The sequence below is a fragment of the Typopeltis vanoorti genome, chromosome 10, assembly GCF_054136105.1.
Source record: "Typopeltis vanoorti isolate ZY-2024b chromosome 10, IOZ_Tvanoo_1.0, whole genome shotgun sequence".
Classification (NCBI taxonomy): Eukaryota; Metazoa; Arthropoda; class Arachnida; order Uropygi; family Thelyphonidae; genus Typopeltis; species Typopeltis vanoorti.
In genome coordinates this window covers 88,282,066-88,298,302 of record NC_143558.1, presented here as the reverse complement: position 1 = coordinate 88,298,302, position 16,237 = coordinate 88,282,066, and the positions used below count along the sequence as shown (strand labels likewise).

The following is a 16,237-nucleotide window of genomic DNA, read 5'->3' as shown; positions in this document are numbered from 1 at the left end:
GGTATAGATTGGAAAGACAGTAGGCTAATTATTTCACTATATACAGGGACAAACTGCCATGGTGAGAGACATATATGGTGCAACAGAACCAGGTATCATTGGACAAGGAGTAAGACAAGGCTGTTCTCTGTCACCAATTTTGTTTAACATGTATTCTGAAGCAATGTTAAAAGAACACTGGAGAATTCAGAAATGGAATAAAGATTGGAGGTAGACAGATATTTGCAATAAGATATGCAGATGACAAGGCATTATTATCAAATACTGAAACAGGACTACAACATCTGTTGAACAGATTACTAGAATCCTGTATCGATTATGGAATGAAAATTAACATAAGAAAAACAAAGGTAATGAAAATAGCAAGGAAAGAGGCAAATATCGATATCAGAATAAATGGGGAAAAATTGAATCAAGTAACGACATTTAAATATCTAGGAAGTGTTATTAGCAGTGATGGAAGATGTAAAAGTGACATAAAAGCAAGAATAGCAATTGGAAGAGATGCCTTTAATAGAAAATGGAATTTATTCAGAAGTAAAATGGATAGAAACCTAAAGAAAAGACTAATAAAATGTTGTGTGGAGTGTTTCCCTCTATGCAGATGAAACTTGGACATTGAAGAAAGAAGAAATTAAGATTTTGGAAAGCTTTGAGATGTGGATTTGGAGAAGGATGGAAAAAATCAAATGGACAGATAAAATAACTAATGAAGAGGTCTTAAAAAGAGGAACAGAAGAAAGAAGTCTGTTAAGGAGAATAAAAAGAAGAAAGGGAAACTGGTTCGGACATATTCTGAGAGGGAATGGAATCATCAGAGATGCCATCGAAGGAAAAATAGACAGAAAAAGATCCAGAGGAAGAGTAAGGAAAACAATGCTAGATGACCTGCTGAATGGAGACAGGTGCACAATGTTGAAAGAGAAGGCTCAGAACAGAAGAGAGCGGAAGAAAAGTTTTTGCTACTAAGAGAAGAACCTGCTCAATTGCAGAATATTCAAGAAGAAGATGTATTGGCCTGTGTGTGTGTGTGTGTGGGTTTGTGGCAGACCATGAAGGAAAGGCAGCCTGAGGGAAAACGTGTGACAAGTGTGTCTAGAAAAGAAAGAGAGTTATTGTTTTCAATCCTGATGCTAAATTGGATATGTTTGTGTTGTTTGTTCAGGTGGCTCAGCCTCAACCATAGATGGCAGCACTATCGGCAAGATTATTTTTTTCTGAGTTGGTACATGTCATAAGCATTCATGTGAAATTGCAAAAATCATTCTGTCAAGTAGTTTGTTTTATACAGCTATCTGAAGCAAAAGTCTGTATCCCTTGAAATGGATAAAATAGAGTAAAATTCAATGAGAAAAATTTCTTTAACTATCAGTCTTAGTTGTGCGTTTTGAGCCCTAACAATTTGCTCCAATTAGCAGGCACTGAACAAAGAATATTTTAGAATGTGAATATACTGAATTTACTCGAATATAACTTGCACTTTTTTCCCTCAAAATTGAAGTTACAAATAGAGTGTGACGTATATGCAAGGATTTTCGGAAACTAAAGTTTTTCAGGTAAAAACTAAATTGACGTTTATAATTAAATCCTCAGTATTCATTATAATTTATAATTGTGCACATTATTTATAAAATGAATGCATTTAAATTTCAGTTATCAATGTTATTTACGTGATCAGCTGCTCACCTTCTTCATGTGATATATTTTAATCTTTAGCAACAACTAGCTTTGCCACTAAAGATTCAAATTAGCACATGACTAATGAGAAGTGAAAGCTGAGTGCGAAACAGACAGCAATGGTAGGCCACTAGAGATAGCGCAGCTATGAAGACGTGCATATGATTGGTGCAGTATTAACAAAAGATTGCACAACTCAACGACAAAGACAAGCTGATGATCGTTAAGGTAATATGCTGATTCTCTTCAACCAAATTCCAAAATATCTGTAACTACCATAACAACATTCACTATGTATTTCTTGATGTTTTAAACTTTTTTCATGTGTGAGGTATATGCGAAACTTTTTAATTTTTCTTTTTGTAAAGTAATATCAGTGGTCTGAGATATACACGAGGCGAGTTATATTCGAGTAAATATGGTAATCTTTTTGAGTTTTCATCCCCTAGCACAGTACGTATTATTCTATGACTGCCAGTAAGCTTATTCTAGTTCTGACAAACCTATAATGCAGAACAACTTATCAGTTGGCAGGGATTATTATTATTATGTGATACCTCCAGGGAGTCCAAAGACTCATTGAGGGAGAGTGTGCCAACAGCATTGAACGATTGTTCCCCTTCCAAATACTAACTGTGCTCAAACTTTCTTAACTTTTTGCATGAGCCATTAGTAACAGAGGCTCTACTAATCAACCAACCTTATGTGAAATTAATGAATTTATATCTGTACTGATTCATTTTACTGGGTTTGTTATTATTTGTTACCTTATTATTATTGCTGTTATTATCATCATCTCTATATTTCTCATTCCTAAACTTCAGATCGATGGGAAATTATGTATAGTTCACTGTGTTAAAATTATCCTTTTTTGTATGTGTTATTATGGTATTTTTTGATTGCTTTATTGATAAAATTTTATCAATGATAATATCAGTTAATAAATAAACTTTAATTATGTATCTGGTATTTTGTACTTGACATAAAATCTATCGTTTCTTTTCTAGGGGTTTAGGTATTTTCTTGAACTAGAGAGGATGTGATTCATTTGGCATTATCAGAAACAAAGATGGGAGTTAAAGGATTGCAATACTATTGTGAACAGAAGTGTAATCAGGTATGCCAAAAAGTTTCTGTTATCAATTTAGCTAAACAACATGCAAATAATCATCAGTGTCAGCCAGTTTTGGCAGTAGATGGAAGTGCATTATTACAAAAACTGTATAAGATAAATCATCTTGATTGGATTTTTGGTGGTCAGTGGCGCCAATTTGTTTATGCAGTTCAAAATTTTGTTAAAGCCTTCCAAGACAATAATATTAAACTCATATTTTTCTTTGATGGTACTGTTTGTAGTGAAAAAAGGAAAGAATGGGTATCACGGCGCTTGAAACGATGTAAAGAAATAGCTCAGCTGTTCCAGAATCTCAGAGTTGGTCGATGTGATTTAAATGACAAGTTCTTCCTTCCAGCATCTATGGGCACTTTATCTCGTTTTATATTGAAGTATGTTTGCAGTGTTCCTGTCTATACATCGGTTTTAGAGGCTGATCAAGAAATTGCAGACTATGCAAGAAATAATGCTGATGTATTTGGTATTTTGAGTCAAGATTCAGATTTTATTATATACAATACCAAACCATATTTATCTATTAACCACCTGGATTTAAATACATTATGTACAATAATGTATAACAGAATAACATTTGCAAAAGAAATAGGATTAAATGTTGATAATTTACCACTCTTTTCTTGTTTGATAGGCAATGATGTAGTTCCAGCAGATTTATTAAAACCATTCCATAGACAGTTATGTAACTGCAATAGTAGATCAGGACCCTCCATTGCTGAACTTGTTCCAAAAATTGTACAGTTAATTATTATACATAGGTGGAATGGAAGTTTTCAGAATATTGCAGAACTTCAAAGCATAGCAGAGATGGTGTTTTTGGACCGTAACCAACATGAACTTTTGCAACAAGGTCTTATGATGTATAACTTACACTTAGATGTTGCATACAGTCAACATTTGGAGACTAACAAAATAGTGTCCCAACATATCTTACGCATTGCTCATTACAGACATATTAATTGCATTAGTACACCTTCAGTTTATACACTGTTACATAGTCAAGAATATGAATCAAGTGAGCTTCTAGAAGATGAAACTGATCATACTTTGCCACCTGCTGCCTTGATCTTTAGGCCAATTAGACAAAAAATGTATGCCCTTCTTTTCACTGTAAATGCTTCGCCACAGTATTCCAGTAGTTACTCTTTATATTGTTCACATCCACAGGAAAATTCAAAACTGATCAAAGAATGGTGTGCATATGCAGGAAATTTCTTAAGTCATCCTGATCTTGTTACACCATTATCTGTGTCTCAATCAGGTAAGTTCTTCTCTTAATATTCATTGTGCATTTTATTTTATCTGTATATATGTTATATAGTTAAATAAGGAAAGTATCAAATTAATAATGCATCTACATGGATAATGTTAAATATTTTATTAGCTTTCAATTATTTGAAAGAAACATTCCACATTATGGACACTGATGTGTAGAAGTAGGGAGATTCTTGTTCCATCGTATAAGGCTTTGATTAGGCCACACATGGACCATTGTGCCCAGATTTGGTCACTGGGTTTTCAGAAGGATGAAGAGATGTTGGAAAGGGTCCTAAGGTAGTTTCTGACCTCTGGAATGTTGAGTATGAGGAAAGATTGAGAAGATGTAATTTGCACAGTCTGGTGGAGAGGAGGAAGAGGGGAGATAGGATAGAGACCTACAAGTTGGTAGGTCTCTATCATATCTAGGTTGTTATAAGATTAGTGGTGGAGAAGTTCTACAGAGAATAGTGGGAGATCGGGGGAGAACCAGAGGTCATCCCTGGAAACTGTATAAAGAGGGTGTGTGAGTAGGGGAGTGAGAGGCAGGTTTTTTTCATGCAGAGTTGTGAATGATTGGAATGCCTTGCCTGAGAGTGTGGTGTCTGCAAGGAGTTTGAGTGTGTTTAAGATACAATATGATGAGATGTGTGTGATAAAAGGACCTCCCAGATGAGTCTTTGACTCGATGAGGTCTTGGGGTAATAATAATAATAATAATTATTATAGCTGATGCTTTTTTTTAGTTTCCAAAATCACTTTGTGATATGATGAATGTTGAGATTTTTACAAGTAGTTACTTTTGTAGGGATTGCCATAACTAAAGATTTCAGAGATCTTAAAAAGTAATTATATTAAAGTGGTATTCAGATCTATTAACTAAAAAGAATGGTCCTTTGATACCAACATCTTTGGAACAAACATCTGGGCATATATGAAATAACTTTGCCATTATTGTATTCTATAATTTGGCCAAATAGGAACAGTATTTAAGATTCATTAAATAAAAAAAACAAAAAAACATTATAGTTGCCACATGAAAGAAAAGATAAAACAGAATGGCCCTTGCATGCCATTGAAAAGTTATATGAAGCTGATTGAAATTCAGCAATCATGTCTTTGATGCAATGAAAGGAAATATAAACATCTTTGTAAGGAAGCTGTATTAGTGCAAAAACTATATGATGCTTAATCTGATTGACATTTGTAGCTTCATAGCATTTTGGTCTTTTACCTTAACTGATAAAAGAGTGGTTTCACATCATTATATTGTATAAATAAGATGAGTCTTCATCCTAACTGCACATGCCACCTGGAGTGTCATGGGCAATAGTTATTCAGATGTCATAGCTGTAAAAAGCATTACATTTTCTCATCTGTATGTTTATCAGATTTACTTTGACCATATAAGGTTGTGTATTTTATTATGTTGTTGTAATTGTATCTTGAAAAACTGTTCAGTTTTTCAAGATATTGCCTTTTGCCAATCAAAATTTAGGATATAAATAATGAAAAAAAAGTTGTCAGTTGGATAACCTGAAATTTTTCTTTTAGACTTTCATGGAGTAGTCACTAAATGAAAAACTTCTTGAACATTTCCACTATATCTTTGGCAGATGCACTTCTTGTAACAATTCATCTAAGGTTAGTCTTCCTTATTCATTGTTTTATGCTCCTCACTGATAAAACTTCATTGAGTTTATGCTGCTGAGGGATACCAAGTTCTTTATATATCTTCTCCATAATGTCCTCTTTCTCAGAAGCTCCTGCATAATTCCATGATTCATTCATTTCTCTCCTATTTTATTATCCTCCAAACATTAGCAGTACAATCCAACATTGCCATAGTAAGTGATTTCAGTCAAAATCTCAGGCACTGTTGATTTCTCTCTCCTTCAACTGATTAAGTCACTGCACATTACCGATCTTTTTCCTTAATTTATCATAGTTGCCTTCTCTGTAATTTCACACATCTCTCTCTCTCCCCATGTCAAAATCACACGATCACTCTCCCCAATTGGTGGTATCATGGTGACATCTTCTGCTATCACTGTGTGAGATGATATTATTCAATCAAATGCTTGAGTTCCATGTTTTGCTTCAACTACATGCTGCATAAGATAGTTGTAGTAAAGTAGCTCAAGGAATTCAATGTCCTTACACCCATATGATAATTTCTGCTTCCACTCAATGCATCCATAGTTGAAGGCACCTATTATTATCACCTATTGTTGTTCACTTGTCTCATCTGTCTAAACATTTCAGAATTATCTCCCTCTGTATTCCCTGGCTTGTAGCAATATCCAACTAAATATCTAAAAGTTTTGCTAACCTCAACCTCACATGAAATGGCCTCAAAGCCATTAATGTTATTACTTTCTTCAAGTTCTACATTAAGAGGACATAGCTCTTCTGAAATCATCAATAATATCCCACCTTTTATCATTTTGTTATTTCTTTTATCCTTTCTGTCTTTTCAAAAAATGCTGTAATCATCCCATTCAATTCCAGGGAGTATGTCATCATCATTCAATCATGCTTCACTGATACCAATGATTTGCGGACTGCCTGACTGTATCAAGGCCACAAATTTTTCACTTTTATTCCTGATACTCCTCGCTATGGTGTTTAACAACAGTAGTTTTCTCCTGGTCTCCTTTCCCAGTTCTTTACCTCATCATTCAACTCTTTGACTCTGTTGTTCCCTTTGAGGCTGCCCTGCATTTCAATCTTCTTTGTCCATTATCTCACGTAAGTTCTGGTGTCTTGCATTCACAATCCCACCATCTGTTTCCCCTGACTGGCTCTATGCACTCTTTCTCTCAACAATTTACCCAGCTTCATACTACTGCTCACATTCAAACGAAGACTATCTGCAGCAGACAGCTCTCTCTCCTCCTTTCAAATTTATCCCATACATCCACAAACTCAAGTACTCTCTATTTGCACTTCTAGTTATTATGATATTTGTGATCATTACTCTTCTCCTCAGCTCTCTAGTATCAAACCTTGGTGACACCCATAATTCTCCCTTTCCAACTTTTTGGCTTAACTATCTTTAGCACCATTCAAAAATCCCACACTACCTCATTCACACTTCATTTCATATTATTTGTTCCATCCAGCACAGTCAACTCCTGTGCATTTCCTCTCCCCCTCCACAGCCTTAGTTTCTTTTCCTATCTATTTTCCTATTCTTGGACATACTTTTTGCCATTTCATTACAATCATTCACCTTTGATTCATCTGCAACTGGCACCCCTCCTTCTTACACCTCCAACTACCAATCTCCTCTAAATGTTATTTCTCTCTCTCTCTCTCTCTCTGCACATGTCTCAGTTCATTCCTCAATCTTATCAATTATTTTATAACATCCTCACTTGTGTTCATATCTTTCATGCTAACTTCTTTGCCATTCTTCATTCATTCTTCTACTGTTCCATTGTATTTTGCATCTTCCTCTGTCTTACTACACTCTGTTGTATCATTAACTACACATTTGTACTACATTTACTATTCCTGACTTTCAGTATGCTCATATTACTTACGTCATTCATGCCACCATTGATTGCTTCCTTCACTAGCTCACTTGCTTGCTTATTCATAACTTTCTCACCACTCATTTGCTGCTCTTTCACAGTCTCTCTCTCTTCACTGTGAGACGAACACTCGTTCTTCTCATTGCATTCTCGCTGCTATTATACTCGGTCACCAATACGTTACTACCTATCTACACCACATTCAATTATACTTTGCCACATGCACTCTCCTTCCATCTGTCTTAAAAATCCATATCTCATTAACATAATCCAACAAACATGTAGCATACCCTTACATTTCATGAAACGACTAATATTGAAATTTAACTCGTGCATAGACAAAGCTACTACCATCTTGCTTTTGATGCCAGTAAGTATACCTTAGTCTAAATCTGAAGATTTTATAAGCAAACTCATACAAACAAGCCCACACACTATAAACAATGCAAATGCACAAGTTCTTTAGCAGTTTTTCTCAAGTATACTTACTTAAATCTTATCTGAAATCTTTTCTTTGTAATTGTCACATTTAGTCACATTTAGAAGGGTACTATGAAGAATTTACTCCAATTATCTGGAATACAACCCCTCGACCAGGCCCTCTGAATTATGCAGTGCAGCCACTGCAAAACTTTTATACTTCCATATTTGAGAATTGCTGGTGGAATGTCATCTATTACAGCTGGATTTTTCCACTTCAGGTATTTGATTTTTTTTTTTTTTTCTTTTTCTTTTTCTACTTCAAGTATTGATATATACAGTCATACCCCGACTTACATGAATCCGGAGTTACGCGGTTTCTTATATGTATGTATTCCCGTCCCGCTTCATGCCTCACCACTAGTCGTATCTTTCAGGAGCGGCCGCATTTGCCAGTGTTGCGCATGCTGTGAACAAGCACTGACGTGTTTCTTGCAGTCTCCATTCATACATGATTTTTATAGTCTACAAACCTTGCAATTGTTTAATGTTATGTTCTTGATAAACATTTTATCACATAAAAAATAATAATGTCATCCAAGAGAAGCAAGTCCGATTCTTCTACAGCTAGCAAGAAAAGAAAAACATTGACTTTGGTAACAAAACTCAACATTATTAAGAATTTTGAAGGCGGAATGAAAATTTGTGAGCTAGCAAAGAAGTTTGATCTACAGGAATCCACAGTAAGAACAATCATAAAAGAAAGGTTTACGGATTTTGGAGGACATAGATTCTAACGAGGAACAAATTGTAGCCACAAGGCAAGGAATAAAAAAATCATTAGCTTGCTATAAAAGAAATTTTGCTTGACAAGAAAATGACATTATGCCGTCAGACGAATCTATTAGATTTTATGAAACCATCAACATCGAAATAACTTTCTTATTTTTATGTGCGAAAAATTACAATTATGATTATATTTCTTAAAAAATATAGGTGTTTTTGTAAACCTTTGGTCCCAATTGTATGTTTGTATATATAAATTACATGCAAAATTATACCCCAAGTTACGCAAATTCGACTTACGCGCTTTTTGTTCGTCCCACCTACCGCGTAACTTTGGGGTTTTACTATACTAACTACATTCTTCTTGAATGTTTTCTATGACCATGCTGTCGCTGCTCATTTCATTTAGCAATCTTTCAGAGTAATTACTTCGACATCTTCAGTTTTCATGTCACCTTTATCATCTTTGATTTTTTTTGCAGCACTCTGTCCTTCATTTCTAAGTTTTGAAAATAGCCTCCAGAATATTTTGCTACCTTCCTGAAAAAGCTAAACAGAAGTTTTTCCATACTTTTGTTTGCTTAATTGCTTTGTTGTCTTGCAGTTTTCTCCATATTCTCTCAGAGCATGTGCTGACTTACTTGCCAGGAACTTTTGATATACTTTTTTTTTCTTTTCCTTGACTGCCTTCTAACTTTCTGACTCCACCACGTAGTTCTGGTATTTCTATCATTAAAGGCAACCTCACCACATCTCTTTCTCTCTCTGGCTGAATCAGTCAGTGTTTTCTTCAGGAGGGGGGGGTCCCACTGAATCTACAAGGTTTGGTTCTTGTTTTTAAACAAGAACCAAACCTTGAATAATTTTGAATAGTTTTTCTTGAATAATAATTGTGTATTTGAGTCTATAGTTTGCCTCTGAAATCTCACTTGCATTCCCTTGTATTCACAGTACCCTTTAAGAATGTATTATGTTCTCCATTACTCATTATTCTCCATGTAAAAAAATCTATTTCTTACTCCTTTGCTCAGCAGAGTTTTGTATAGCTTACAACGATGTTCTCCCATTCTTCCCCTCTGGTTCTCTATAAATAAGCTGTATTAGTTCAACAATTTAAACATTCTTTGTCATGATCACATTTTCTTTGCCTGTCTTCTGATGTCTGCAATTTACATTCCTTGTCTGTCCTCATAACTAGTCTTGTTATTACCTTAGTTTGCTTCCTTTGGAACATCTATGGTTTTTCACCTTTGCCTCCAGGATCTCCCTTTTTGTATGGCATGGAAGATCCTGGAGATAGTGTAGTTCTAGATGGTCCAGCAAGGATAATGTATCCATGGCAGGGTAAGAGCTAGGTTTTTTCTCATAGAGCAGTGAGTGAGTGAGTAGAATAGTTTACCTTTCGTGAGTGCATCTAGTGTGAATGAATTTAAGGGAAGATAAGATAGCTGGTTTGAGTGATGTATAGCGTTCCTCAATGAGTCCTTCACTTCCTGGAGGTTTCAGATAATAATAATAATAATTCAGCTAATGGGATTATATTGATCAGGTGCATATAATAAACAACTATGTTATACCAACTAGTTTCACCAACTAAGGCTGTTGGCATCTTCAGGGTACATAACTAATATAAGGTACTAAAAAGTAAAAAACTGTTACAAACTATAATCAACCGATTCCAATTATACTAAACAAAGAACAGAGCGCGTACAATACATGCATAGAGCGTGCATGATATCACTCGTTGTTATTTAGGTACGTTCTATAGTTGGCACTATAATTCAGTTCTGGCGACTTGAAGGATCTGATAAGGGTCTTCCAGATCACGGGCAAGATTAGTCCTTGGTTCCTGTTAAGGTTTTGTATACAGCGGGAAACTGTTGTGGCCTCCTTAAAAATTCGGGAGCGGAAGTCCTCTTCCATGTAAGGAATTGTGCTTCTATCCCACTCTATGGTACGGTTTGTTCTTGAGAAATGAAAAGCTAACCCCGATTTTTCTTCTCTGTTATTATTGACGTCACCTATGAGTTCTTTTTGCCTAATTTCAAGGCTCCTTGAAGTTTGGCTGATGTAATTCAAGCCGCACGAGCAGGGTATGTTATAAACTCCAGCATATTTGGAGAAAGGATGGCTATCTTTTGGAGATCTTAAGAGTTGTCTAATCGTTTCTGTGGGTTTAAAGGCCACTTTTATTTTATGTGGTCTGAGGAGTCTAGCAATCTTATTGGAAACTGTCCCTAAGTATGGAATGACGATGGTAGAAATATAACGTATATCATCTTGTTGTCTTTGTCGGGGTTCAGATAAAATTATCTTGTGGACGAGTCTTCGAGGAATTCCATTCATGGTAAGGTTGGTGGGTATCAGGGATAGTTCTTCCTGGAGGTCTTGTTGATCTGTTGTAAGGAGGGAGGCACAGTTCTTCAACATGTGTACCATACTAAGTTTCTGAGAAGTGTGGTGGCAGGAAGTGAAATGTAAATAACATCCTGTATTGGTAGGTTTGTGGTAAACTGAGAGGTTGATACCACCATTTGGAAGCTTCTTAATTAAATTGTACAGAAATGATAATTGGTTATCTTTTTCAAGTTCTAGAGTGAATTTGATTGTGTGGTGTAGAGAGTTATTTTGTTAAGAAAGTCGAACAGGTCATTTTTTGTGTGGTTCCAAACGATAAAAATATCGCCCACGTATCTCCACCATACTGTGGGTTTAGGGTCTGTTTGAGTTAAGATTTTACATTCAAAATCTTCCATAAAGAGATCAGCACAAGATGGAGAGAGAGAGAGAGAGGGCTACCCATTGCAAGGCCAGTCAATTGCTGATATATGGTTTTATTCCTCATGGAAAGGCTTAGATGTTGGTTATGCATTTTCACTATATATGCAGTTAGCCTAGTGGCTATGCACTTCGCAACCATATGCCTGGGGAAGGAGCGTCCTAGGTTCGATTCCCGTCGGTGACGTGAGGAGCTGAAGGATCTTCCTCAGCCATAGCCGAGTTAGCCAGTCTCGGGCGTGGACAGCAGGGTTTTTTCCTCAGTTTATTCTTGAGTTTTTCATCCCGCAAAGCAGGCAAACTGGCCTTGAGAACATAACACTACAGGCCATAGGATATACCGGGGCATAAGGCTGACCACCTTATCCTGTAAACGGAGTGAGGTCCGATGATCAATGGACCCTCGACACCGCAAGGTAAAAGAGGGTATCAGGAAGATGATGATGATGATGAATTTAAGGAAATTACAACGTACTAGGATATACATTAAAATAAATTTTAATATATTTCAATATTTCGGCAACGTCATGTTGCCATTTTCAAGAACTTAAGAACAAGACACATGCACACAGGTGCAACAAAACAGTAAATGAGGAAGAAGTCTGAAGCTATTATTTCTCCTAAAGTCCTGATGGTGCCCTCTAGTGGGCAAATTTGGTATTCTTGGGCGATTGGGCTGAAGGTCTTCTGATGTAGGTTTCCCAAATTTGAGGAAGTCTCATGCAGCCAAATTTGTTGAGGTTTGGATCGTTTCTTAGAGCTGAAGTTGATTCCATGAACAGCCTTTCATATTTGTATTTGCTACGGTGTATTATCCTGGCTTTCCTCCACTGTATTCTATGGCAGGTATCCAGCGCATGGTCAGCAAGACCAGAGTGGCTGTATTGTTGAAACAGGATGTAGTCCTTGTGTTCTGAAATTCTGATATTTGCTGTCCTGCCTGTTTGGCCAAAGTAGGACAGCTTACAGCTTCAAGGGACCTGGTATACACCAGGTAGGTCTAGGGGGGGGGGGAGGTTGGTCTCTAGTAGAGCGGATCATTTTTTATATGGTTTGTAACAAGTTAAGTTATGTTTTTTTAGGATTTTTGTGATTTTTTCCAAGGTGTCTCGGATATAGGGTATGGTGATGGATTTAGAGTAATCCTTGTTGTGAGGGAGGGGGGGGGGGGTTGTGGTTTACTGGTTTCAATATTTTTTGGATTTTTGGGGCTGGGATAGCCATTGGCTGTGAAAGTGTTGAAAATGTTGTTTAGTTCTGTGGTTAGGGCATTCGTGCAGATAAGTTTAGCCCTATTGTGTAGTGTCTTAATGACTCCATATTGTTGTGAGAGTGGGGTGGGTAGGATTGTTGGTGAATGTATCTGCCTGTATGGGTGGGTTTTCTATATACTGAGAAAACCAAGGTTCCATCAGGCTGACGGGCGACTAGTATGTCTAAGAAAGGAATGCAGTTGTTTTTTTCCTCTTCCAGGGTGAATTTGATTCTGGGGTGTTGGTTGTTTAAGTGTGTTAGGAAGGAGAGGAGGGCATTGTAGCCATGTGGCCAAATAGCAAATACATCATCTACATAGCGAAGCCAAATGGTTGGTTTTTGTGGGGCAGAGTTTAAGGCTTTCTCTTCAAAAGTCTCCATATAAAAGTTGGCCAAGGGTGGGGAGAGTGGAGAAACCATGGCTGTCCCCTCTATTTGTTTGTAGAATTTTCCTTGCCAAACAAAATAGCCTGAGTTCATTGTGAACTGAAATAGGGCTGTGATATCAGGAGGAAATTTAGCTTGGATTAGCTCTAAGGATTCTTTGAGTGGGACATTTGTGAATAAGGAGGAGACATCAAAACTGACCATTATGTAAGTGTGTTTGAGTGTAAGGTTTTCTATGCTGGCTTTGAAGTGGGTTGAGTTTTTTATGTATGAAGGTGTGTTGCCAGTATAGTGTGAGAGAGCTTTGGCCAAATGTTTAGCTAGTTTGTATGTGGTGGGAATCAATGCCATCCACTATGGGACGTAATGGCACATTTTCCTTGTGAATTTTTGGGAGTCCATAAATACGGGGGTGGGGGAGTATGGAGTTATATGGTTTTAATTTGTTAGTGATTTCTACAGGCCAAGAAGTGACCTTTTTAAGGAGCCTGTGGAGTTTTCTAATTTGAGAGTTGGTGGGATTGTACTCAATACGGAGGTAAGTGGCCCAATCTAACTATAGAGATTTCAGCTTACCTGTGTAATCTTTTTGATTAAGCAATACTGTGGCATTCTCTTTGTCAGCTTTGGTGATTATTATTTTCTTGTTTTTCTTTAATTCTAATAGAGATTTAATTTCTTTACTGGGCATGTTGGTTTTAGGTGGTTTAGCTTTGGTCAGAACACAAGCTACATCCAGTCTTATATCGTTGGCAACGTGGCTTGGAAGGTGACAAATCCCACGTTCAATCCGTATCATGATATCCTCAGCAGGTATTCTTCTGGGCGCAATGGCGAAGTTGTGGCCACGTGCAAGGGCGTCGAGTGCTTCAGGTTTCACACTAAGTGAAACCTGAAGTGACGACAGGTTAACTGCCGTTTCGGTAGGAAGTTGCGGTTTCGAGATCCCGTCCTTTTTTAAATTTTCAAATTTTTTGATGTGTCGATCTCGTACTTTTTTAAATTCTTTCTCCGCTGCAGTGCACGAGATGTCGTGTAAAATCGACCAAATTTCGTGGCTTAAGGTGCTTGAAAGGTCATCTTCGATTCGGTTTTATTCCATAAGAAAAAGTTAGATGTTAAACAATGACGTAACAGAGAAGTAATGTCTTGTGGGAGCAAACTTCCTAAAATGTTGATGACTTCCTCCACAGGGATGTTAGTGAATAGAGATGTAACATCCAGGCTGGCGAATAAATCCGTATTGGAGATAGAGATGTTGTTCAGTTTCTCAACAAAATGTTGCGAATTTCATATATAAGTATCCGAATTATGGATGTGTGGTTTGAGGTGGCCTGAAAGGTGTTTAGATAACAGATAAGTTGGCGAATTGATTCCATCCACAATCGGGTCTAGTGGTATTCCATTTTTATGAACCTTAGGAGCACCATATAGTCTTGGTGTTAGTGGATGCATGGATTTCAATCTTCGTTTTAAGTCTATAGACCAGTTCACCATGTGACGTATTAAATCGTTGGTATCATTGTGGTTCTTTAGTGTTGGGTCTGTGACTAGGACATGGTAGGTTAATGTATCCGACAATAAGCTGCTAATCTTATCTTCGTAATCACTGGTGTTTAAAATCACTGTTGAATTTCCTTTATCTGCCTTCAATATGATAATGTCTTTCTTTTTGTTCAAACTATACAATGTTCTTTTTTCTAGATTAGTGATGTTTTTGTTAGGAGTTTTGGAAGATGAGAGGACGATACTACTTTTTAATCTAATATCATTAGCTATTGGTTCCGGTAACGACGAGACTGCCTTTTCTATATTACAAATGATATCCACTTTAGGGACATTATGAGGTGTTATCGCAAAATTAAAACCTTTTTTAACTATACTAATCTCTGGTTTTGTTAATATATGATCTGATAAATTAAAAATAACTTTGCTGTCTGGTAAAGAATAAAGTATCTAAACACCTGGCAGGCCTTCTCAAACCACACATCCATAATTCGGATACTTGTATACGAAATTCGCAACATTTTATTGAGAAACTGAACAACATCTCTATCTCCAGTACAGATTTATTCGCCAGCCTGGATGTTACATCTCTATTCACTAACATCCCTGTGGAGGAAGTCATCAACATTTTAGGAATATTGCTCCCACAAGACATTACTTCTCTGTTCTGTCATTGTTTAACATCTAACTTTTTCTTCTGGAATAAAACCATATATCAGCAATTGACTGGTCTTGCAATGGGTAGCCCCCCCCCCCTCTCTCTCTCCATCTTGTGTTGATCTCTTTATGGAGGATTTTGAAAGTAAAATCTTAACTCAAACAGACCCTAAACTCACAGTATGGTGGAGATACGTGGACGATATTTTTATCGTTTGAAACCACACAAAAAATGACTTGTTCGACTTTCTTAACAAAATCAACTCTCTACACCACACAATCAAATTCACTCTAGAACTTGAAAAAGATAACCAATTATCATTTCTGGACACTTTAATTAAGAAGCTTCCAAATGGTGGTATCAACCTCTCAGTTTACCGCAAACCTACCAATACAGGAAGTTATTTTATTTCACTTCCTGCCACCACATTTCTCAGAAACTTAGTATTGTACACATGTTGAAGAACCGTGCTTTCTCCTTACAACAGATCAACAAGACCTCCAGGAAGAACTATCCCTGATACCCACCAACCTTATCATGAATGGAATTCCTCGAAGACTCGTCCACAAGATACTTTTCTCTGAACCCCGACAAAGACAACAAGATGATATACGTTATATTTCTACCATCGTCATTCCATACTTAGGGACAGTTTTCAATAAGATTGCTAGACTCCTCAGACCACATAAAATAAGAGTGGCCTTTAAACCCACAAAAACGATTAGACAACTCTTAAGATCTCCAAAAGATAGCCATCCTTTCTCTAAATATGCTGGAGTTTATAACATACCCTGCTCGTGCGGCTTGAATTACATCGGCCAAACTTCAAGGAGCCTTGAAATT

At 36.7% G+C, this 16,237-nt stretch overlaps 1 protein-coding gene across 2 annotated transcripts in view; it reads left to right on the top strand.

Moving 5' to 3' along the window:
• The window catches only part of LOC150102571 (constitutive coactivator of peroxisome proliferator-activated receptor gamma-like), a 156,631-nt gene that overhangs the window by 29,780 nt on the left and 110,614 nt on the right, over positions 1-16,237 (top strand). Inside the window, exons 2-3 of one of the 2 annotated variants that reach the window (XM_090398876.1) lie at positions 1,717-1,905; positions 2,685-4,070. In XM_090398876.1, coding sequence (XP_090255002.1) covers positions 2,747-4,070 — 1,324 coding nt within the window. In that variant the 5' untranslated portion in view covers positions 1,717-1,905; positions 2,685-2,746. The remainder of the gene's footprint in view (positions 1-1,716; positions 1,906-2,684; positions 4,071-16,237) is intronic. The other variant, XM_090398875.1, reaches the window with a different exon arrangement.